At 55.5% G+C, this 23,170-nt stretch overlaps 4 protein-coding genes across 20 annotated transcripts; 2 read left to right on the plus strand and 2 right to left on the minus strand.

Moving 5' to 3' along the window:
- Positions 1-534: 534 nt before the first annotated feature.
- Positions 535-5,178, plus strand: VAMP5 (vesicle associated membrane protein 5). Its single transcript, XM_081960649.1, has 3 exons — positions 535-724; positions 3,722-3,859; positions 4,339-5,178. The coding sequence occupies exons 1-3, from the start codon at positions 722-724 to the stop codon at positions 4,531-4,533; spliced, it is 336 nt and encodes a 111-aa protein (XP_081816775.1). The 5' UTR covers positions 535-721; the 3' UTR covers positions 4,534-5,178.
- Positions 5,179-6,860: 1,682 nt separating this feature from the next.
- RNF181 (ring finger protein 181) lies at positions 6,861-8,273 on the plus strand. 2 transcript variants are annotated; one of them, XM_081960920.1, is made up of 5 exons: positions 6,861-7,067; positions 7,154-7,287; positions 7,534-7,649; positions 7,724-7,798; positions 8,050-8,273. In XM_081960920.1, the coding sequence occupies exons 1-5, from the start codon at positions 6,892-6,894 to the stop codon at positions 8,107-8,109; spliced, it is 561 nt and encodes a 186-aa protein (XP_081817046.1). In that variant the 5' UTR covers positions 6,861-6,891; the 3' UTR covers positions 8,110-8,273. The 2 variants fall into 2 exon arrangements, with proteins under 2 accessions (XP_081817046.1, XP_081817045.1); XM_081960919.1 differs by having other exon boundaries at positions 7,154-7,262.
- A 925-nt stretch (positions 8,274-9,198) lies between these two features.
- On the minus strand, positions 9,199-19,075 carry TMEM150A (transmembrane protein 150A). 15 transcript variants are annotated; one of them, XM_081961007.1, is made up of 8 exons: positions 17,432-19,075; positions 16,504-16,648; positions 13,637-13,684; positions 13,444-13,530; positions 13,204-13,271; positions 11,085-11,143; positions 10,232-10,426; positions 9,199-10,055 (listed from the first exon to the last, which is right to left on the minus strand). In XM_081961007.1, the coding sequence occupies exons 1-8, from the start codon at positions 17,730-17,732 to the stop codon at positions 9,846-9,848; spliced, it is 1,113 nt and encodes a 370-aa protein (XP_081817133.1). In that variant the 5' UTR covers positions 17,733-19,075; the 3' UTR covers positions 9,199-9,845. The 15 variants fall into 15 exon arrangements, 14 of the variants coding, with proteins under 14 accessions (XP_081817133.1, XP_081817143.1, XP_081817144.1 ...); XM_081961017.1 differs by having other exon boundaries at positions 10,301-10,478; XM_081961018.1 differs by having other exon boundaries at positions 10,301-10,400; positions 11,016-11,143.
- Positions 19,076-19,211: 136 nt separating this feature from the next.
- Positions 19,212-23,095, minus strand: LOC309396166 (UPF0561 protein C2orf68 homolog). Of its 2 annotated transcripts, XM_081961055.1 has the most exons (5): positions 22,869-23,095; positions 22,651-22,766; positions 22,404-22,573; positions 21,961-22,015; positions 19,212-20,858 (listed from the first exon to the last, which is right to left on the minus strand). In XM_081961055.1, the coding sequence occupies exons 1-5, from the start codon at positions 22,952-22,954 to the stop codon at positions 20,851-20,853; spliced, it is 435 nt and encodes a 144-aa protein (XP_081817181.1). In that variant the 5' UTR covers positions 22,955-23,095; the 3' UTR covers positions 19,212-20,850. The 2 variants fall into 2 exon arrangements, with proteins under 2 accessions (XP_081817181.1, XP_081817180.1); XM_081961054.1 differs by lacking the exon at positions 21,961-22,015.
- Between the last annotated feature and the right edge of the window lie 75 nt (positions 23,096-23,170).

A 23,170-nucleotide genomic window follows, 5' to 3' on the forward strand; every position in this document is an offset into this window, starting at 1 on the left:
CTGGAGGAGACGGTGGAGAGTCCCCTTGCAAACATGTTGGTGCAGGAAAAGGGTTTCTGAAACGGGACGAAGCCTCTTAGGGTTCATTTTGCTCTTTCTGCCTTGACTTGGTGGGAAAGTGGCCTTGGGGAGCCGTAAGCAGCCTGGGGCCCAAATGTGCTCTCCCTGGGATGGGGGGTTTGGGGCCCCTTGACCTCTGAGACCCCCAAGTGCCCACCGCTTACTTGGCTCGCCCGCACTCCGGAACTGCCTTAAAGGAGCTTCAGCATTAGAGGAATTGGGGGGGGTCTCCTGGGGGGGGGTTGAGTGCCTGGGAACTGCGCTGCCCCCTCAAACGCCCCAGCTGCTCCGCTCCTTTGACTGGGGAAGCCCCCCTGCCTGCTGGAAGGGCGCCCGCAGCGTCTCTGCCCGCTCAGCCCTACAGTCGAATCGGGGCAGGCGAGGCTTCCGCTCGAGGCTCCTGGGCGGTGAGACGCCCACCGTCCGCGGGGTCGGGGCTCCGGCAGCCTTCCGGGAAGCGGGGGAGGACGGCCCTCGACCCGCCTGCCGGCCAGCACCGCCCCCCGAGGGCCCTGGAGGGCGGCGCGGGGGCGGCGAGCTGCCGAGCAGCAGCGGGTCCCGCCTACGCTCGTCCCCGGTCGGCCAGAGGACGCTGCTCGGGCTGCTCCCGGGGGACCCGGCCCGGGTGGAGGCGCCGCCGCTGCAGCTCCCAGCGCCGGCCATGGTAAGTGCTTCGACGGCTGGCACTTCTGAGCCGGGTGGGCTCCTGGGCCGGGGCGGAGCGCAGCCTCGTCCCTCCTCGCCCGGCTTCCCGGAGGCGGCTCAGGACCGGTGACTGGCGTGGGCTCCACGGGACTTTCCGGCGTCCTTGGGGCGTCCCGGCTCCCCGGCCGAACCGGCGGTCCGGGGATGGCAAGAGGCCGTCGGGCGGAGAACCTGTTGCCGCCCTTGGAGCTTCTCAGTCGCGGCGGCCTCTGCCTGCCCACGGACCGCTCCCGCCTGCTCAGGGGGGGTCTTGGCCGGCCGCCCGGCCGCGGGGGAAGGGTGGCTGTCAGCCGGTCCAGGGAGCGGTGCAAAGGCCGCCTCCGCCTCTGGAAGTTCGGGGCCTGCCGCTTGCGATGCTCCGGCAGCTGCGGCCTTCCTAGACGGGGCGGTCCGGCTGGCCTTGCGGTGGGAGCCCTGCAGGCCGCTCGGTCCGGGCTTAGAGCTGCCCAAGGCGCCCAAGCGCCTCCTTCCGAGGCCGCTGCTGGGGAAATTCCCCGACGCCTTCGGAGGGCGGAAAGCCCCGGCCGAGCCAGCGCCTTTCCGAGAAGCTGCTACCTGGGGGAGGTAGGGCGGCCTTTGGCTTCCTCCGCCGCAAACAGCCCCGCAGACACTCTGCCCCCCCCCTCCCGCCGTGGGAAGGAAGATGTGGGGCAAGAAAAGAGGCGGTGCCCAAATGCGGAACTCAGCCTGAAGCCCCAAATTCCACTCCCAGCAAACCTGCCTGCTCGAATTAAAGAATGTTTCAATGTGTGTCCACTATCATTACTTTAAGTGAATTGTGTACCATCTATCGGTTCTGCCCCCCCCCCTTCCCGCCTTCCCTCGCAATTTGAAGTGAAAGCACATCAAGATCAAGAGGCCACTTGGTGCTCTTGAATCAGCCCCATTGGTGGACTCCTAATGAAGTTGTTGGACACCTGGGCTGCCTACCCTTCCTGCCTGCCACCCCAATCATGGGCAGGAAAACAATGGGGACCCAGGCCCTGCTCCAAAACCGTCCAAGGCAGCTGTGGGTCCCAGACGGGCATCACTATTGACTCCACTGCAGTGAGAGCTCAGTTGGGGAGAGAGGATGCAGGTTGTCTGGGTGGGTTAGCGCTGAAGGGCAAAGCCATGACCTGGTCCAGGTCTCTCCCAGGACTTTATTGATGACCGAGTCCTGGGATCTTTGGCTCTCCTTGCTCTGGATTGGCTCTAGAGCCCCCCCCCCCCCGGGCCTGCCCTGGCAGACAACCCAGAAGCGCTGCTCCAGGAAAGAGCCCCCCCAGCTGCAACTTCAGGTTGAATTAAATGAGCGGTCCTATTCCTTCCATCCTCCCAGTCCAGACAATTGCGATACCAGCTTTCAGTCGGCACTGCTTGTCCACCACTCAGGGATGGTGCCCCGTGGAATCAGCCTCTGCCCGTTTCTAGGGAAGGGAGCCCGTCCAGCCAAGGAGGGAAGGCAGGGAAAGAAAGCGGCTTCCCTGCCATGAGCCTCCCTTCCCCCCCCCGCCCCCCTGCTGTTTTCAGAAGTGAAGCTTCTCTGCTGCCCAGGAGCTTCCTCCCTCCAAGTCCTCCAAGGAGGCATCTGACTGCCTTCCAGTTAATCTCCCCTGCCCTCAGGAAGCCGCTGCTTCCTGGCAGGATCTCCCCAGGGCTTTCCTTGCCTCCTGTTAGCCAAAGGCCTGAGGAGTTGGCCCTTCCTTCGGAACAAGGACGCTGGTTCCCAGGAGGAATATTTGAAACGCTTCTGGCAAGGCTTCGTGCACATACGTCAAGGCACTCGGAAATTGCATTCTCTGCTAGGCAGCACAAGAGGAGATCACAAAGCAATGTTAAATCTTGCTCAAATCAACTTGGAGAAACGGGGGGGGGGGGAGCCATGCTGCCAGCCAAAGTTCTTTTCCTTGGAAAGCCCCAAGCCAGCTCCCAGACTGCCCTCCCCCATCTCCTCTCCTGCCACTGCTGCTGCTGCTGCTGCACTTCAGCCTTGGCTGGGTGGCCTCTCTCTCCCTGGCTCCTGTCCACCTGCTGCCGAGGAAGACTTAGGAAAGGCAGGGCGTCAGGTGACCAATGCTGGAGAAGGCTGTGCTCGTCTTTCTTCCCAGAGTCCAGGCAGAGTGTCCGTCACAGGCAACTAGTAAATCTTGATGGGTGTTTGCGGCAAGACAGGCGGTTGTGTGGATAAAGAGGTGTTCAGAGGTGAAGGGAAGATCAATGGCCGGCTGTGGGCTCTGGGGCCCTTAGGGGGACATTTCATCTGCATTGCAAGGGATCGGAGAGTGGGGTCCCCCTTCTGCCACCAGGAAGGAAGAAAGATTGACATTCTGATTTCCATTAAGCCAGGCGTTTTACTGGATTACTCTGCACCATCATAAACCGTTCTTTTAAGTTTATTGTAAGGACAAATAGATAGCGAGGAAAGAAATGTTTCATTTACTTATTCATTCATTCTTTCATTTCAATCACACCTTTGTTATTTTCACAAACAACTCAAGGTGGAGAATTTATCCGACACACCTTCCTCCTTCTATTTTCCCCCCACAACAACCCTGTGAGGTAAATACAATAAATCAATAAGAAATGTGCCTGGGATGTTTAAACGCTCTGCCTCTGTTGCCTTTGATCATCTTCTACTTAAGGAAGAGGCGCACGGCTGGCCCTCCGGCAGTTTTTCTTTGCAGAGAAAGGTGCATCCTGGAGCATGCCTGGAATGCTCACCTGGGGGTGCCAAAGTGCCTCACAGGCATCCTGAGCACACCTGGCTGCTCTCTGGTGAGTCTCATCGGCATCAGAGAAGACAACCCAGGGACATCTCACTGGTGTGCAAAGGGGCTTTCCACCTAATTCGCCTGAGCCTCCCTGGCACTGGGCAACTGGACCTTCCTCCTTGGGTCGCAAGGAATTTCTTCTTGTACCAAGCTGGGGAAATGAGCCCCAGACCCACCTTTTACCAACCTGCCTCCTTCTGCAGAGTGAGAACCAGCTGAAGCAATGCCAGCAGGCGGCTGAGGAGGTGACAGAAATCATGCTACAGAACTACAACAGGGTGCTGGACCGCGAGGGCAAGCTTAGCGAGCTGGATGAGCGAGCTGATGAGCTTCAAAAACAGGTATGGAAGTGATGTGGGGACTGGGTGGGGCAGACAGGATGACTAGCAAGTTCTTCATCCAGAGCCTTGCAAGGGCAGCTGGACAACCAGCTGGGCCTACCTGCCAGTTAGAATTTCAGTGGGGTCAGGCCCAAGGAACCTAGAACAAGATTGGAAGGGGCCCCTGAGGTCTTCTAGTCCAACCCGTGGCTTGAGCAGGCAGGAAGACACCCACTCATTTCATTCCGTAAAACCTCCAGGCTAAGAGCACCCACAACTTCTGGAGGCAAACAGTTTATTGATTAATTGTTCTCACTTCAAGATTTGCTTCCTGAATTCTAGTTTGGATGATTATGTGTTCATGGGGATTTTGCAGCAGGATTAAGTGCTGAAAAGTCACTTTTTCCAGTACCTTTGTAATTCCAAACAAACTGCTATAAGTTGAGGACTCTGAATTCACCAGAATGGGATTGCAATTGTCTCCAATTGTTTTTTTTTAGAGTTATACCTTCACCAGGACAACTAAGACTCTGGCCCAGAAGAAACACAGGGAGAACGCGAGGTTCAAGATCCTCCTGGTGGCACTGGTTGTGGGGGTTATTCTGCTCATCATCTCAGCCATCATCCTCTACTTCACTCTCTCTGGATCTGGGAACCAGGAGGCTCCAGCACGGGCCAGCGCTGGGGGTGACTGACCTGCTGATCCAGGTCACCCTGGAATTGTCTTCCCAACACGAAGCTTTCAGGGGTGCCGGGCATCAGGGCTTGGCTAGGACCTGGCAGCAGCCTTGACCCCTTCATTTCTCATTTCATCATTTCCTTGATGTCTGCCTCCTCAACGCCGATAAGGACTCTCTATAGGCGTGAAGGAAGGAAGGAAAGAAGGAAGAAAAAAAGGAGAACTCTGCCTCCCTGTTTGTACACTTCCTGCTCCATTGTCCCCAAGGAGAGAGAGAGAGAGAGAGAGAGAGGCATGTTATAAACTGAGGCCGAAGTCCAGGCCTTGCATCTCCTGCCTTCGGCTGTTGGCTTAGGGAAGGCTCTGCTCCCAGGGGGAGAGCTTTGCACCCCTCTGATGCCGCTGCTGCCCTCCCCAGCTGTACTTGGTGAAGGGGGGCTCTCCGTCTTCTGCCCCTAGGCAGGTGTATCCCGCCACAACTGACCTTTGCAATCTGTCCCCTGGAGAGGCTTCGCCCCAATCTCCTGGAGGAGACGGTGGAGAGTCCCCTTGCAAACATGTTGGTGCAGGAAAAGGGTTTCTGAAACGGGATGAAGCCTCTTAGGGTTCATTTTGCTCTTTCTGCCTTGACTTGGTGGGAAAGTGGCCTTGGGGAGCAGTAAGCAGCCTGGGGCCCAAATGTGCTCTCCCTGGGATGGGGGGTTTGGGGCCCCTTGACCTCTGAGACGTGCGCGGCAGGGGAGCAGAGGTCGACCCTGAGCCCCCTCACTTGTGGGGTGCCACAGGGGTCGGTCCTCTCGCCTCTCCTGTTCAACACATATATGAAGCCGCTGGGCGAGATCATTCGTGGTTTTGGGGTGGGATATCATCTGTACGCTGATGATACGCAGCTGTACATTTCCACCCCGAACCACCCCAACGAGGCCGTCGAAATGATGTCCCGGTGTTTGGAAGCCGTACGGGTCTGCATGGGTGACAACAGACTCAAGCTCAACCCCTCCAAGACGGAGTGGCTGTGGCTTCCGGCCCCCCGGTTCAACCAGTTGCTTCCATCTCTGGCCATTGGGGGCGAGCAACTGGCCCCCATGGAGCGGGCCTGCAATTTGGGCGTCCTCCTGGATGCCCGGCTGTCCATGGATGACCATGTAACAGCCGTGGCAAGGGGGGCGTTCCACCAGGTTCGCCTGGTGCGCCAATTGCGCCCCCTATTGGACCGGGATGCCTTACGCACAGTCACCCATGCGCTGGTGACGTCCCGCCTAGACTACTGCAATGCTCTCTACATGGGGCTTCCCTTGAGATGCACTCGAAGACTACAGTTGGTCCAGAATGCGGCCTCGCGGGTGATTATGGGGTGTACTAGATACTCCCATGTAACACCTCTCCTGCGCGAGCTGCACTGGCTTCCTGTGGCCTATCGGGTGCGTTTCAAGGTTTTGATTACCATCTTCAAAGCGCTCCATGGCACAGGACCTAGCTACCTGCGGGATCGCATCCTGCCCCATACATCCCTACGACCAATCCGCTCTCACAGAGAGGGACTTCTCCGGGTGCCGTCCACCAAACAATGCCAGAGGGCGACACCCAGGAGTAGGGCCTTCTCTGTGATGGGCCCAGCCCTTTGGAATGACCTCCCCCTCGACATTAGGATTACCTCTTATCTCCGCTTCTTCCGTTCAAAACTCAAGACCCACCTTTTTCAATTATCTGGCCTGGCTCAAGCATAGTTCCATCTTATTCCTCCTGACAGTCTTTTTTAAACTGGGGTATTTTAATTCCTAATCTCATTATTATTATTTTATGTATTGTAATGGTTGTTACCTCCTCCATGTAATGTAATATATATATGTGCTTTTATTTATTGTACGCCGCCCCGAGTCCCTTGTGGAGAGGGAGCGGCTAACAAATCAAATCAATCAATCAATCAATCAATCAATAAATAAATAATGAGACCCCCAAGTGCCCACCGCTTACTTGGCTCGCCCACACTCCGGAACTGCCTTAAAGGAGCTTCAGCATTAGAGGAATCGGGGGGGGGGGGTCTCCTGTGGGGGGAGGTTTGAGTGCCTGGGAGCTGCGCTGCCCCCTCAAACGCCCCAGCTGCTCCATTCCTTTGACTGGGGAAGCCCCCCTGCCTGCTGGACGTGAGCGATCCGGCTTAGCTCTCCGCTGGACCGGGCTTCAGCAAGCAGGAGCCCACTCCCCCCCCCCAAGTGCCGGCGGACTGGTCCCTCGGCTGCAACCGGCGCCTTCGGAGGGCCTCGGGGGGCCGTCCTCCGCGGAGGGGAGACGTCCGTCCGGCTCAGGCGGCGGCGCTGGCCGAGGTCCCGCCATCAGGTCAGTTGCAGATGAGCGGCTGGACGGGGCGGGAGAGATGCCGGAGGGCCGCCCCCCTTGCCCGTCTGCCGGGGCGCCGTCCAATGAGGGCGCGGGGCGGGGCCTGTCTCCCGTCCCGGCCATGGCGTCCTACTTCGAGGAGCACGACTGCGAGCCCGGAGCCCCGACGGGAGACCCGCTGCCGCCCCGCCGCGCCCTGCTGGAGCTGGCCAGGTCAGGGGGGGGGACGTCGGGGGGGGGCGGTGGGCGCCGCTTGGCCGAGGCTTCCCCGGGTTGAGCGTCCCCTTCCCCGCCTGCAGGTCCCTCTTCCACGGGCTGGAGATCGACGTGGGCGCCCTGCAGAGCGGAGACTGGGATCACCGGCTCCCGCCGCCAGCCGCCCGCAGCGCCGTGGACGGGCTGCCCGAGGTGCGGGTGGGCGCCGCGCAGGCAGGTGGGCCGGTGGCTCTCGCGGGGGGGAGGGTCGGGGGCGGCTACTGCCGGCGAGGCTTCCGGAGAGCAGAGGCGGAGGCCGGGGGGAAGGAAGGGGGCGAAGGCCGGGCCCGAAGGCTGCGGCGGCGGCTCCTCTCCAGGGCGGCTCCCGGCCTTTCCTTGCGGGCTTCCGGGCGGGCGGGCGGGGAAAGCGATGCAGCCGGTGTGACGCGCTCTTGTTTCTCGCTCCTGCCCGGCCGGCGCTCAGCGAAGGGGCTCCGGTGCCCGGTGTGCCTGCTGGAATTCGAGGCGGAGGAGGCGGCCAGGCAGATGCCCTGCCAGCACCTCTTCCACGCCGGCTGCCTCCTCCCCTGGCTCGGAAAGGTGAGAGGCGGGCAGGCCGGGAGGGGGGGAGGGAGACCCCCGGGCAGGCGCTGAGCCGTTTCTCTCCCGCCCAGACCAACTCCTGCCCGCTCTGCCGCCACGAGCTGCCCACCGAGGACCCGGAGTACGAGGAGTACAAGCAGGAGAAGGTGAGGGGGGGGCGCCCTTTTGGGCCTGCCAGGATGGGGCGGGGGGAGCGGCTGCCCATCCTGGGGGTGCTGGGGGGGGCGCTGAGCTTGGAGGGGGGGCCACTTGACGCCTCTCTCGCCCCTCCCTCTGCGGGGCTTCCCCTTTTGGCTCAGCAGGAAGCGGGGAGGCGGCCGCGGCTGCCCGCTTCTTTCTGCCGCGAGTCCCGGGATGGGGGCTCCGTAGGCCGAACGCCTCCCTTTCCCTCCCGAAGGTCCGCAGGGAGCAGCAAGTGCACCGGCTGGAGTATCTGCATGGCGCCATGTATACGTGAGCCCCGCCCGCTCCTCCGGCCCGCGGCACGGACGGTCCCCGTTGCAAGAGGGGGGGCAGAAAAGCCCCCCCCCCTTCTCAGTGCTTGTCCTAAGCAAGAACTCAACTCCGCAGAGCTCAGAGGGATTTTTGACAAATAAAAATAGCGCAAGGCTTTATTTCCAAGGATGAGGTCCTTTTGGCCTTGTTGGGACAGAGAGGAGGGAACAACCCTCCCCAAGTGGGCTGGGGGCAAAAAGCAAGGGCATTCAGTGGGTTTCTTCCCCCTTTCCCCCTTCCTCTCCTTATGTCCCACCCAGCCCTATGAATTCCCCCAACTGGCTGCAGGCTAGAAATTCAGCTGCAGCTTCTCCCTGAAAGCTGTACCAGCTGAACTGTCACTTGGGGGGGGGGGGGAGCTGCCAAGGAGAAAAACCTTGTGAAGGCCCATCTATCTAGAAAACATAATAATAAACATAAAAACAAAACGTTAAAGTACATCATACTCTACGAAATATGAAGGACAACCTATGCAATTCCCAGGATCAGGAAGCCCCCTTTCTCCAAGACCTGCCTGTTAATTAAACTGCATTGCAGAAATGTTGATTTGGCTACTTCTTAATTAACCTGACATCTGGCTCAATTGAGGGCAATGGGTGGGGTTCTTCAGGGTCCCTCCAGAGGAGTTTCCTTTGGCCTGGTCAGCTGATCTGGAGATGCCCCACAAGACCACGGTGGTCCAGAGAGGAGCAAGTTGTAGCCCTTTTACCAACCTTATGGACCACCTTGTATCAGCAGCACTTTCCTTTCTCTTACAACCCTTCTAACTTTGCAGGACAAGGAATGGTTCTGTTGCCCCACTCAGGATCCAATACGGGCAGCAGGAGGAATTTCACCATTAATTTAGGGCACCAAGACAGGGCGTTTTTCTGGGCAAAAGTACCTGAGAGTTATCATGTCTGTGCGCTGCCCAGATGTTGAGCCAGGCAAAGTCTGCATTCAGGAAGAGTCCTGGAGGCAAACCTCACTTGACTTTCTGCTGCTCTGGGGTTTTGTAGCAAGGGAAGCCCCCCCCTTTCACAGAAACACCCTTATACACCACACAGCAGTCTTCCTCTGATGGCTCTTTATATATATATTATATAGGTAAAGATACAAAAAAGTTCTACAAAATATCAAACCACTTTACCCAGAGCTGAAGAAATGAACTCTGTATGATGTTGGGTGTGTGTGTGTGTGTGTGTGTGAGAAAAGGGTGGAGGTACTTGCTTTCCCATACTTTTCTTCACAAGAGGAGGGGTGAGTATTTCCACCAGCCCAGGGGGCACCCTCACATAATTTGCTTCTGCAGCTTAAGTAACTCTTGCCTGGGAAGAAGAGAGGGTGGCAGTGAGGCACAACTTTTGCAAGAGGAACCCGGGTTCTCGGGTACCCCAACACACACACACACAAGAGCACACTTTTGGCTTGGAGGCACTCCCTGAAGGGCGGAGAGAGATCTCGCAGAGAAAGCGCTTCAAGATGTCCTTGGAACGCAGAGGCTGGGCAAAGAGGCCCTTGGAACTTCTCCCTTGGATACTTGGAAAACAAACCATTTCTCAGAAAGGCTTGGCAGCAACAGACTCTTTAAAAAAACAATCCTGGTATAAAAATGGCCCGAAGACCTAAGGCCGCCTGCCAGAGCAGCGGAGGAGGTGGGCTGCGCCTGCCCGCTCTCCTACCGCTCTCAGATCATGGGAATGCTCTCCGGGTGGCAGTTCAGGTGGGTGGAGGTGCTGCTGCTGCCGGGCGACTTGCAGCCTCGGCCGCCGGAGTGCTGCAGGGCGGCCACCAGGGTCTCGCTGGAGATGGCACCAAACTCGTAGCTGAAGGTTCCGTAGAAAACGAGAATGTCAATAACGAAGATCCACTCGCAGATGGCAGCCAGGTGCTGCAGGAGGAAGCTCTGGTGGATGAAGAAGATGCCGCCTGGAGCGGAGTCAAGGGAAGGTCAGGGGAGAAGATGGCCTTGCCCGGGGGATGCCAGGTGCCCAAGCAAGGAAGCCCAGGGTGGTGCCCATCCCAGGGACTGGACCTGGGCAGGACAGAGCTCTTCTGCCTGGGGGAGGAGCAGCGGAGCGAAAGGGGTGGGGGCATGGACTCACTTGGAGGAGAAACGGGACAAGGGAGCTCTCGGCCTCTCCCAACCAGCAGGATGCCCTAGAAAAGGATACTGAGGACGAGAGAGACGAAGGCCATGGTGGAGAGGAAAACACGTAGATGGGCCATCCAGAAGTCCAGGGCAGAAACGGCCGTGTGATAGGAGAGGAAGCACTGGAGGCAGACGAAAAGCAGGCCGGCTGGGAAGGCAACGCCAGCTCCAATGTAGTGAAGAGATTTGGCATAATCCACCTGGGGGCAGCGGGAAGCCCAAATAGGATGGTTCCTCTTGGGCCTCGGGGAGCCGGCTTTGCCTCAGCAGCCCATTGGGCCACTCGGACAAGGGCTGAAGTGGCCGCTTCACGTCCAGGAAGAGTCTGGTTCCAATGAAGCCGCTGAGGTAAAAAGCAGCCGTTGCCTCTCGGGGAAGAAAAACCTCTTGCAACATCAACACGGCCAACGCAGCACTAGGTCGAAGGGCTAAGCCAACTGGCGCCTCCTCCACTCCACCCTGGCAACGCAGAATGGCCGGGCTCAAGAGGAGTTCAGGCAACTTCCCGGCAGCTCTGCGTTTGCAAAAGCTTCCCTTGTGGGATGAACCAGAGCGGCTCTGGCGGCTCTTTTTAGAGTGGCAACAATTGCCATCTTCAAGCCGAAGGAGGTCCCTGCTTAAGCTTTGGTTGAAGAATGGGGACTGATCTGCCCAAAGGCCCAAGAGCCACCAGAGAGGCCAGGAAGCAAAGGCAGCCGGTAGCCACCCTGACCCTGCAGACAGAGCTCTCAACCAACCTGAAAGTTTCCAACCACCACCAGGCCAGCCGCGTTGGTGCAACCGGTGACAAGCGCTGCTGTGCTCACCCCAGAGGCCTGTCTTTGCTCCAGGAGTTGCCCGTAGCGCAGGAAGCAGATGATGGACACTGGGAGGGAGAGAGGGAGGGGGAGAGAGGGGCGTCAAACCCAGCATGCAAAGCAGAACCGCAGGTGCTGGGCTCTCTGGGGAGTGGGGCCTTCCCAAGGACAAAAGTCCACAGGGACATGCGCAACATGGCAGCCAAAACCAAGCCCGCCATCTTAAGCCTGAATGCGTTACTTGAAGCTAGCTGGCTGACCTATCAGGACAAACTGAAACTTGGCATGTTGTCAAAACTACGCCATGCAAAAAAGAACACAGCAGCTTTTATGATCCTGAATTCCAATGAGCGCAACATTCCAGGGAAAAGATAAATGGGGCGGGGGACTTCGAGAAGGATGGGGATGCACAAAGGGGCCGTTTGAACTATAGGTTGCCAGCAACGTGTCCAGGAAATAGAAGGTGGGTATAATCGAGTGAAATGCTGGCAAATCGCGTCACTTGGAGACCTGCAGACCGACTAAAGAAGGAGGAGAACCTGAGCTGTTAGAGAGACTTTAAAAACAAGAGGAAGGGGATTTGGGGGCCATGTCGGTTACAAAAGCCACAGACTTGGAGAACAGGTTCAATCAGCAGGTAGCAGGAACCGAGCAGAGCGTCTCAATGTCTACTTTCCCCTGGCCGTCTCTCCAGAGGGGACTGGTGGGTTCAAAGAGACCTAAGAGATGACCAGGCAGGAGGGACGAGTCTTCACAAGGCTTGTGGGCAGCATTTCAGAGCCCCAGAAGACTGGAACAGAGCAGCAGCAGCACCTTTTGCAAAGGAGGGGGCAGAGCGGCCCTTGGCAACGGTGGGCCATGCTACTTGATGCTGATTATTTGGCAGAATTCTGGAACCGGGACGGAACTGGTGTGTAAGCCATGGCAAGTCAACTCGGCCTCCGCTGACAGATCAGTTTAGCTAACTAGGTAAGCACCCCTTCAGTGCATAAAGCCTCCCATCCAAAAGGTAGAGGAGGGAAGCTAGAGGGCAGCTATACTGGACTGTATTCTTACTAACAGAGATGAAATGATAGAAGGGGTTGAAGTTCCAGGAACGTTGGGGGAGAGAGACCATGTCATCCTGGAATTCAACATCATGCAGGCACAAGCAATAGAACAAAATCAAACCAATGTCTCTGCCTTTAAAACAGCATATTTAACAGAACAACAGTTGGAAGGGACCTTGTAGGTCATCTAGTCCAACCCCCCACCCAAGCAGGAGAACATGCACCATTTCTGACAGATGGCAGTCCAGTCTCTTCTTGAAAGCTTTCAAAGTTGAAGCACCCGCTACTTCTGAAGGCAATTTCAGTTTCATTGGTTGATCCTTATTTCTAGGTTGAATCTCTCCTTGGTCAATTTCCATCCATTATTCCTTGTCTGGCCTTCAGGTGCTTTGGAACATAGCGTGACCCCCCCCCCTCTCTAGCAGCCCCTCACACGGGAAGACTGCTATCCTGTCTCCCCTGGACCTTCTCTTCATTAGACTAGCCAATTCCTGCAACCGTTCATTGTATGTTTTAGCCTCCAAGCCACTAATCATCTTGGTTGCTCTTCTCTGCACTCTTTCTAGAGCCTCAACGTTTTTTCGCAGTACGTGTCAAAAGAATCGGAGTATCTTGATCAATCAAAACTTGGACGTGAGCCAGCAGTGTGACCCAGGGCAAAAAGAGCAAAGGCCATTGTAGGCTGCACCAATAGACACAATGTCACGCTTAAGAGAAGTTATTGTAATGCAAATCCAGAGTGTTGTGTCCAATTCTGGGCCCCGCCTTTTGGCAAAGACTTTGAGGAAACCGTTCCCGGGGGGCGGGGGGGAACAGCTGCAGAGGAGGAGCTACTTGGAAAGCTTACCTGATGAAGAGAAGATACCTGATATTCCCCCACCTGCTTCCTGCACAGCCCTGACCCTGCTGGCCTCCAGGAAGCCACCAGTATGCTAAGATGACTGAATTAAGGGCATAATTTTTATCCTGGAAAGTCTTGCTGCCTGGCATCAGCAGTTGCTCACTGAGTGGCAAGTGGGCAGTGGCCATCCTTCTTCCCTCACTAATGAAACTGGGGAAAGAGGGAAATGAATGCTTACCCAAGAAAGCTCCAATGTTCCCAATAAGGCTGAAGAGACAACTTTCAGGAGGGTAAGTGCCACATTTACTGAAGGGAAGGAAAAGAGCATTAGCACAAGTTGGAAAACCAGCACCTCGTCCTGCACACTTGCTTTGAAACTGCCCAATTGGGGAACTGCCTGGCACCATTTCATGAGGCCACATCTAGAGCAGCAGATACAGCCACCTGCTCATCCTCCACTAGCTTCTTTCCACCTCACCTGACCAAAGGGACATCTTCCAAGGTGCAGCAACTTTTGGGGTAACCGTGCTTGGTAGAATCAGCAGAACAAGACTCGTTGTATGACCTGCAGCCATTTGGATAGATTAAGTGGCGTTCTGAGAGGTTCCAGGAAAGGGGGAGCCCGTGCCCTCCTTTCCCCCCCTGCTCTCCCTCTTCCCAGCACAACTCACCAGTTCTCAACAGGACACACGTGGTGGTTCATGACTGCCATGGCATAGCTAGAAAAGCAGCAAAATGGAACAAAATAGATGGTAAGGCAGCAATAATTGGGTAAGCCTGAAAATAAACACTGCAGTTTCCTAATGTTTATGGAAGTCTGTATGAGTTTCTCTCTCTCTCTCGGCTTTCCAACTGATTTCTCAAGGTACTCAAGCAATCAAAGCAACAAGATCAAATCAGTTGAACAAACTCCTTTAATTCCCCCAGTATATCTTTAAATTCCACTGAAATAACAGAGAATCCAGCTTTCCAGCAGAGGCCTCCTTGGGGGAAGGAAATCCCAAGTGGTTCACATCACTGTTCCGACTAGCAGGCCTGGCATAATCACAACTGTCCCTCCTGGCAAATGTACTATCAACTGGTTATTTTAGGGGTATTGTTTTTAATTCATTGTGTGTGTTTTAGGGGTTTAAAAACTTATATTTATATATACTGGCTTTGTACAGTTCTTTTAATTCTATTTTTACCCTCCTCCATTCCAACTGTACATATTCAACTTTTTATTGTATTTTGATATATTTTGCATGGACTGTACACCGCCCCGAGTCCCTTTCGGGAGAGGGGGCGGTCTAGAAGCACGGTAAAATAAATAATAATAAATAATAATAATACCAGGCCCACAAGGTGTTTACAAGAAACCACTTTCCCTTCCCAAGCGCCAGTTTAGCCAGACTGAAGGTTACAAAAAATGCCCACGATTGGGGCACGACTCTCGTTCACCTGCAACTGCCCATCCAGGCACTGTTCACCAGTCTTTCCCTGTAGGCCTTTCAATCCCTGGCCCACTAAGGTTAAATAGGCAAGATCCAGTACAGCGCATTATCTAGCGACTGGAAACCTCTATCCAGTGGTGGGAGTCAAATAATTTAACAACCAGTTCTCTGCCCTAATGATTTCTTCTAACAGCCACTTCACCAAACTGCTCAGAAAGTTAACAACCGGTTCTCCCAAAGGGGTGCGGACCGGCTGAATCCCACCACTGCCTCTATCCCTGAAAAATGAGTTACAGGAAACTTCCAGGAAACCCACAAGGCCTTATAGGCATTCCAGCTCAACTGAGTTGGGCCATTTGCTCAGCTGGAATGAACACTGAAGCCATCACTGCGTGCTTTCCAAGCCACCTCCAGGAGACCAGATACCAACATGGCCTTTGCCTGACACCCCACGGCCAACTTTGGTTGCTTAAGTTTGCCAGGTTAGTCCTTTAAAAGTTCCACATTCAGGTTCTGCCCAAGGTGTCCCACTAAAGATTTTGGGCTTGGTCCACTTGAAACTTGGGTCCAGAGGAAATGCTTTAAAAAAACCTGTTGCTGGATGATGCAATGAAATGCCATAATATAAATCAATTCAAAATTTAGAATATCTCGCATAAAATGAAGTAATAATAGTTAGTCAAATAAATGATTAACAATGATAATAACTTATACATATATACTGGATCGATAATATGAGATTTTATATAAATTGTGAGGATTAGGGAGTGGATGCCCAAACGTTTTGTAACCAACCGACACGCTGTATGCAACTGGAAGGTGGTTTTATGTTTTATGTGTTTGTCTGAAAATAAAAATTTCTTTTAAAAAAACCTGTTGCTGTAATCACCACAAAGTTCTCCACTGGGCGTGCATCATTTGGTTTCATCAATTCTGCATTTTGCCTCCCAAAGGTAGAGCTGTGGAGGACCCCAAAGCCAGGAAGGTCTTCTGGATGGCAACCAACACCAAACCTTTGCACTGTTTTGTTCTTCCTAGCCCAAGCGGTCCATATCAATTACATCAATGCAAACATTTTTGACCAGCTTAGAAATAACCGATGCCAAATAAATAGAAATGGGAGTTATTATCTGTCTCACCTTGTTGATCTTGGCTGACCTACTGTAGAAAACTAGGCAGTTAGTGCTAGGGAGCCCTTTCTAGCTGTTGGCTAGACAGGAGGCACAAGACAGAAAGGCAAAACCATTTACTGGATGGATTGCAACTTTAGACCCCCAAAGATGAGCCTCATTTTTTTGAAATATAAGTTATTTCTTGCCATTTGTATTTTGGCAACTGATGTAATAAGAGCCTCGGGATTAGGGTTCCTGACATCCAGTGTAAATGACTTAAAACAAAAAGAGACAAGGATGCATCTACAATGTTTCCCCCCACAGACGAATTAGTGTAAAACTACAAGTTTATTTCAGATATGATTGCAATTAATTTACAAAGAGCCACAACTTTATGCTCCAGAAAATTTTTTATGAGTTCAAATTTCACATACGTTGTCTTTTAAAAAATATTTCTTGACTAAAAAATCAGTAACAATACTTAAAAGGGCTTTAACCCTCCTGCAGGGCTGGGCCAGCCCAAGCACCCCTTGGAGTCACCTACCCTCAAGAGCACCAGAATAAACGTAGCCTTGATGTGGATGGGTGATGCACATTAGGCCACCTGGCCCACAGAAAGTGTGGGGCCACCTAAGCCAGGCCTTGAGGCTGCTGGGGCAGGAAGAAGAAGTAGCCACAAACAGAGTGGCTACTCCCTACACAGAGGAGACACGGACATGAGCTACGCTGATCTGGCTTTGGTCTCTTTATGGTCTCTAGCGCGTTCGGTACCAACTCGTTCAAAAGGCAGAAAACCACCGGACCACCATGTTCCTTCATGCCTGCAGGTCCTGGTTCGGCAACCCATTTGCCAAGTCACCTCTTGGGAGAGATTCCGGCCAGCAGGTGTGCAAGAGAACTGCAGCTGAGGGAAGAGCAGAGGAGCCGAGGCTGCTCTGCAGGAGGAAACAAAGAGGCTCCCCCCTCCCGGCCACAATTCCCAACAGCTCTTACACAATCCATATTCCCGTGATGGAGAAGGTAGAGAGCCCGATGGGGAGGAGGATCCACGCAGTCATCAGTGGGGGCAGGAGGGGGGCAGGAGGGGGGGACCCAGCTGTACCCCAAGGCCTCCAGCGGGAACCATCCAAAGCTCCTCCTGGAAGAGAAGCGGAGAAAAAGAGGGTCAGTCAGAGTCAGCCCTGCCAGGGAATGCTCCCCCCCCCAGCCCCCTTGCTCCGTCCTCCAGGCCCTGGTCGTCCCAAAGGGGCTTTTTCAAGAGGCAAGTGGGTTTCCGGCTTTTCTCTGAAGATCTTTCCCTTCTCCTCCCAGAGGTTTCTTCAGCTTCCCCACCATCCAGTCGGAGCGGAAGAAGCTTCTTGGAGGAGAAGCGAAAGGTCTTCAGAGGAAGCCCAATGGAGGCCAGGGATCACTAAGGGATTGGATCTGGTGCACGGAGGGCCCGAGAAGGACGGACAGGCGGCAGGGAGGAGGCCCATCCCGGAGGAAAGAAGGGCAAATGGCAGAGAAATAGCCCAGGCAGGGAGGGAGGAAGCGCAGGAAGGCAGCTGCCCAGAGGAGCCGGGAGAGGCGAGGCGGCCTTCTGAAACGGCCGAGGCCGAGGGAGAGGACCGGGCCGGGCTGCCTCTTCCCACGCACCTGCCCATCGCGGCGCTCCACCCTGCCGGTCCCGCCTAGCTCGAGCCCTCCCGGCCGGCCCCGTCGCTCGGCCCGCGTCCCCAAGGCCCCTTCGGCGGGCTCCCCGCTGCCCCCCCCCCCCGGCGCCAGGCCCCGCCAGCTCCGCCTAGCCCCGACGCCGCAGGCGCCCCGCCGGCAGAAGCTCCGCGTGGGCGGGAGGCAAGGGCGCGGCGGCGGCTGCCCGTCCCGCAAGGCGGCTCTCGGAGGAGGAAGGCAGGGATGCCGTCGGGCTCGCTTCCCTTACCGCTCGCAGTCGCCGCCGCCGCCGCCGCCCCTGCCGGACGGAGCGTTGGAGGCCAGGCCGGTGCCGGCCGCCCAGCTGACCAGGCGGGGCCCGGGCTGCAGCCGGCGGGGAGGGGGCGCGCGCGGGGCGAGCTGGGAGGAGCCGCCGCCGCCTGGAGGCCGAGCGGGGGCCGTCGGGGGGCTCCGGCGGGGCTCTTGCTTGGCACGGAGCCCGAGCTCGGCCGGCAGCCTCGGGGCCGGAGGCGCTCGGGCCGCCCTTCTTCGTCAGGCGGCGGCTCTCGGGAAGCGCCGCGCTCGGGCATGGCGAAGCGGCCTCGGCTGACGGACCGTGGAGGCGCCGGCGGAGCTGCCGGCCCGCTCGGCTGGGGACGATGGCCTCGGTGGTGGATTCGCCTGCGCTCTGCCGCCGGGGCGTCGCGAGGGGCTGCGGGGTTTGTTCAAGAAATGGCGGTGCAGCCCTTCGCCTTCCGCGCCGCTCCCGCCGGCCGCTTCCTCGGACTTTACCCGGAGGGGGACGGGGAGCGCTCGGCCTCATGGATGGACCTCGGGCACTTTCGGCTTCGAGCAAGGGGAGGATGGGCCGCGGCAGCCCCGAGGATGTCCGGGAGGGAGCCAAGCCGGCACCAGGTCTCCTTGTAGGGGGGCTCGGGGTCACTCCTACCCCCCCCCCCCGAATAAGGTAGGTGGAGGAGGGGGAGGTCCCAAGCTGAGCCCCCCCCCCCGGCTCCTAGAGCCCAGCCAGGGGCGCCGCTGCTCGTTGGGAGGGGAGGGAGGGGGGGCTTCCCAACGGCACCGGCTCAAAATGTGCTAAAATATGGTTTGTTTCTGCCCCCCCCAACTCAATCAAGGGACTTCGGGGGGCTTCCAGTTCTAAAATTATAAAACAAGGTAAAAGACATTAAAAATAAATAAATAGATCCATAAACTAAGCATAAAGCGCAGTGAAAGAAGTGGCCTTCCCTCCTTCTGAGCTGGCTGTTCTAATGGGGGGAGCATATTCCATCAGGCAGGGCCCAGAGTAGAAAAAGCCCCCTTGCTCTGGTTCCCCCCCACCCGCTGGGCCGATGGGATCTGCAGCCTGGCAGATCTGTTGGACCAGAGAGATCGGGTGGGTAGAAACTCTTGGGAAACGATGGGGCCTGGCAGCCATTACAATCCAAAGTGGGAAATGATACACCAGGAACTTTAAAAGGTTTGATGTGCAACAAGCATGTTTGTGGGCCTGTTATCTCTGGTGGCATAGGACAGGTTGCATCTTTGTATGTAAAATTAGGTGGCAAACAGCATGAAAGGAAGGCAATGGACATATTGTATCTCTGGAAACTGACATTAAAGGATGTACCAGATCTGAAGGATCTTGTGGAGTAAAAGTGAGGAAAACCTGCATGGAGGTGAAGGTGTATGTTTAATTGTGAACAAAAAGGCTAGAAGAGCGAGCAAAACCATGCATTGTAGGCGGTTGTGGGTGCACTTTAGTGAACGGTGATAATGAAAACGAAAACCAAATAAAAAGGTTTGGGGAAAATCGTGCCGCATTCTAAATGGCTGGATTCAGAGGAACAAATTCTACCAAGTGATGTGAATGGATGGATAGAAATTAAAGGAAAAAAACAAGCAAAAGTTATTGGACTTTTCCAAAATTTCAGAAATGAGCAAAAAAGAATAAGATGTTAACAGTACCCAAATCGATTCCTTATGGACCTTATATTATTTTGCTTCGGATGCCCCGAAATAAAAGCTCAGGAAGAGGCTATTAACAAAAGCCAAAAAGGAATCTGGTAGCATTTTTTCCAACATCTTTTATTAAAAGGCGAGACTTTAGGCCTTTCTGTAAATAAACAAACATGAAATAAAACAATCCCCTCAGATGAGCTTTTCAGAAGAATCGCTTAGCTCCGTTTTCCGATTTCCTGGACTGATTTGAAGTGCGAAGGCTTTGCCCAAATTCTGCCCTTCTGGAGATCCTCTAAGCCCCTTAGAATTTTTTGTAACCTTGATAGAGACACAGTATCAGTGACTGGGCCAACTTGGTAGTGGGATTACTGAATAGGATGGGGCAATGCAACAGGTTGTGGGTAGAGTTGCTGAGACCCACTTGGGGCGGCCACAGGACACGATCCTTGACTCTCAAGGAATATGGGTGTACCGCTATAGCTCCTTTTCAGTGCCCATGTCCCCAAACGGCAGGTGTGCATGGAGACAGGGATGCTCTGGGTGGGGGAAGGGTGTTAGCAGTGTTCTGTTCGCCCCATGGGAGTCCAGCCTTGTAACCTTTCTTTGGAGAATGTCCTTTTGAGCTCTAGATGGTCTAGGATGAAACTGGGTATTTAGATCTATTCTCATTCACATTTTGGAATGAAAAATCCTTTGTGTGATGCCATCATCCGGTGGGAGTGGAACCCTGCTGTTCCGACAAAAGTCTCAAGGTGCCTGGGTATCTTTCACAGGTCAAGCCCTAAACTTGCTTTTTTGTAGCCCAATGTGTGGTGTGTTCCTGAATAGAATTCTTTCCCAGAACTACAGAAGAACGTAACTGCAAGTCCTTTTCAAAGAAGCAGAATTCAATTCTGGATCTTCTGTCTCCTCCCTGCATTGCTGGGGCAGGAAGAACAGGGACAACTTCTTAAGCTCCAACGATGTTTAGTCAACAAAGGGGTCGGGTAGGTTTTCACAGAACTACACAAGCATTCAAAACAGATTCCTGCAACCAAGAACTATTATGGAGGAGCAGGTTCTAGGTCTTTATTTACAACCCCGTGCTCCATTTCTGAGAACCTTTGCCGGCAGGGAGAGGGCGAGACAACGGAGAGCTTGAGCCCTGCTTCTTTTCACCCTCCCCACCCCGACCCTTGGGGCAGCCCAGCGGTCTACTTTCTGCACGAGGAAAGGTCCTTCTGGCTGATCTACCAAAAGGCTGCAAGTCTAAACAAGGGAGCAGCTCCCTTCAATAACCAATTCACAGCCGCCGCCTCTACCCTCGGCATAATCCAAGACCCTGAGAAACTGGGCAAGGCAGCTGCTCACACCCTGCTCCCTCCGCCTGGGTCTTGACTTGGATGCTCACAAGAGGGGAAGAGGGAGGCAGAGCCCGCCAGCAAGTCCGGGCTGCAACCATTTGGCTGGCTTTCTTTTGGGGCACATCTGTCAAAGGATGGACTGCAGGGATTTGCTTCCTTCTGCCACTGCTCCCGATGGTACCCTTGAGCAGCACAGCCCTTGATTCCCCCAAGCCCGGTCCTGTGCTGGTAAGCAGGAGGCCCAGCCCCATTTCCCCCTAAAGCATTTCTCAATCCCTGCAATGGCTCTCAGCGCTTCACTCGCCGCTTCTCCAATTCCTCTTGTACTCGTTGCCGAAGGGCCTCGTGCAAATCTGGCTCCAGCTGGTTCTGGGCACTGACCTTCTCCACCACTTCTTCGGGGTCATTGTCCTGTGCCAAGAAGCAAGAGAGTCCATTAGGAAGCACCCTGCTCAGGTGGCCAAGCGAGAGCGCTCCCAAGCAACTCTTTGGGGATTATAAAACACACTTTCATAAAGCTTCCAGGAGCTTAATACTTTTTAGTCTTTTTAGAAGTAAACCATGAAAATGGATGGTTTTGCTACCAAACCTCACTGGTGTAAACTTCAAAAAATCATTTACTGTCAGGAAATATACATAGAGTAGCAGCAGAGCTATTGGAATCAATTTTGTCAAAATGCTTCCTAAAACAGGCTCTTGGCTAAGAGTCTGAAAGCTCCCATTTCTAATATGACTACTCCCAAGAGGTGGACAGATGTTCAGTAGTGGGCTCAAACCAGATGCAAAGAAAGCTGGTTCCAAAATATTTAGAAAATGGATGTGCCATTCTCTTGATGATTGAAACAACACAGCAAAGTTAGCTCCCTTTAAAAACACACAGCACTGGCCTTTTTAAAAGGGAAAGTAGTGTTTTAATGCTCCTCTTAAAATGTAGTGAGAAAAGGGCTTGCTAACTCCCCCATTGGCCAGTCCTTCCATGCCAAACGTATGCAGGAGTGGCCCATAGAAGGAGCCGGTCTGGGAACTGGGTGTACAACGCCATAAAAGGGGTTTGAGAGTGCAACTGTTTTTCACCATCATGAAGTCCTGAATTTGGTTTGGAAGACAATTCACAACCTGTGAAATTACCTGGGCATGTGGAACCCCAGGAGGTCCACATTATCACACTGCTGTGCTCAAGGGCTGCCCCACAACTGTATCACCGTAATCCAGCCTAAAATCCATGAGTCTCGAAAGCCGCATCCTTCACCCCAAGCAGAAAGGTCAACATTGGAGGCCTCATTGCTGGTGGTGGGTCAGCGCTGGTTGTGAAGGGGCCCCAATCTGGCTCTGGGTCTTTGGCTTTACTGAAGATTCTGGAGGGCTTTACTTGGCCTGTCTACTACGCAGATGCCATGTGGTTGTAATAGTCTTGGGGTGGGGGTCAGCCATGAGCTACAAATATTGTCTTTTACCATTCACTAGAGGAAAACCCGTTATATTTTTAACTATTGAATTGTTTAATATTTATTACCCATTTTTGCAAAGCCTGCTGGAATAGGATGTCCAGGCCGCCACGGAGGGTAGGACTGTTCCAGCCAATGCAGCGTTGAAAACACAAAGCGGCCATGAAAATAAAATTTCAACCTTGTCTTCTGCTATTGAGTTCCCTGAGTTTTGCCCAGAGAGTAGCAGCCTTTCCCAGCATTCAGGCCATTGGTTTTTTAGCATAATTCGTAGAAGCAAGGAGGAGGCAATAAAACGGTCAAAGCCCAGCAGGGCTTGGAGCGGGGCTGACCAGAGGGCATCTGGACGCTCCTCCTCAGCCAGAGAGCAGGACAAGCCCCCCCCCCCCCAAGAAACATTGCCCAGCCCAGCCCAGCAGAAGGGGGGCGATTGGGAAGCACCCCCGGTAAAGAGCAGGGCAGGGGAGGCAGCTGGAGAGACGCTGCTCCTCCTCCTCGCCCGTCCGCCTACCTGATAGACCACCACCGAGGTGACCTGGCCGCCGTCGGCCTCGTACTCCAGGCAGAAGAGGGCCGGGCCGCGGGGGCGCCGCTCGCGGCTGCTGGAGCTGCTCCCGCTCGACGCCTCCGACTCGCCCTCGCCTCCTCCTCCTCCTCCGCCCGGGGCTGCTCCGGCCGCGCCTGCAAGGGAGGGGAGCGCCAGGGGGGGCTCGGGGACCCCCTCCCTCCCCCTTCCCCCCCCCCACCGCTGGACTCACCTCTGCGGCCGGCGCGGTAGACCTGCTGGTCGGGCCTGCGGGGCCGGGGGGGCGCGGGAGTCAGCCTCCGCCGCAGCTGCTCCTTGGCCTGCTTGACCTGCCGGTCGTAGTCGTCCCTGCGCGGAAGGGAGGAGCCGGTGGGAGCAGCCCCCCTCCCCTACTCCCCGGGAGCTCAGCGCCCCCCCGGGGCCCCTCCCCCCACTCCGCCCCCGCCCCACCTGGCGATCTGGTTGCGCCGGATGTGCCGCACGAAGCCGTGGCTCATGTCCAGCCGCCCGCCCGGATGGCAGCGCCCCGCGTCCATCGGCGCCCGCTCCGGCCAGGCCAGGCCCGGCGCCTCGCCCCACCCGCCGCCAGGGGGCCCCCGCGCTCCCCCACCGCCGCCCACGTGCGTTTGGGGGGGGGGAGAGGCGGAAAGGGGCCCGGGCGAGGCTGCAACGCCCCAGGCCGCCAGCAGGGCGCGCGCTCCCCTGGTGACGCCATCAGGGCGCGCGCTCCCCTGGTGACGCCATCAGGGCGC

The sequence above is a fragment of the Natrix helvetica genome (genome assembly GCF_964273705.1).
Source record: "Natrix helvetica genome assembly, chromosome: 8".
Classification (NCBI taxonomy): domain Eukaryota; kingdom Metazoa; phylum Chordata; class Lepidosauria; order Squamata; family Natricidae; genus Natrix; species Natrix helvetica.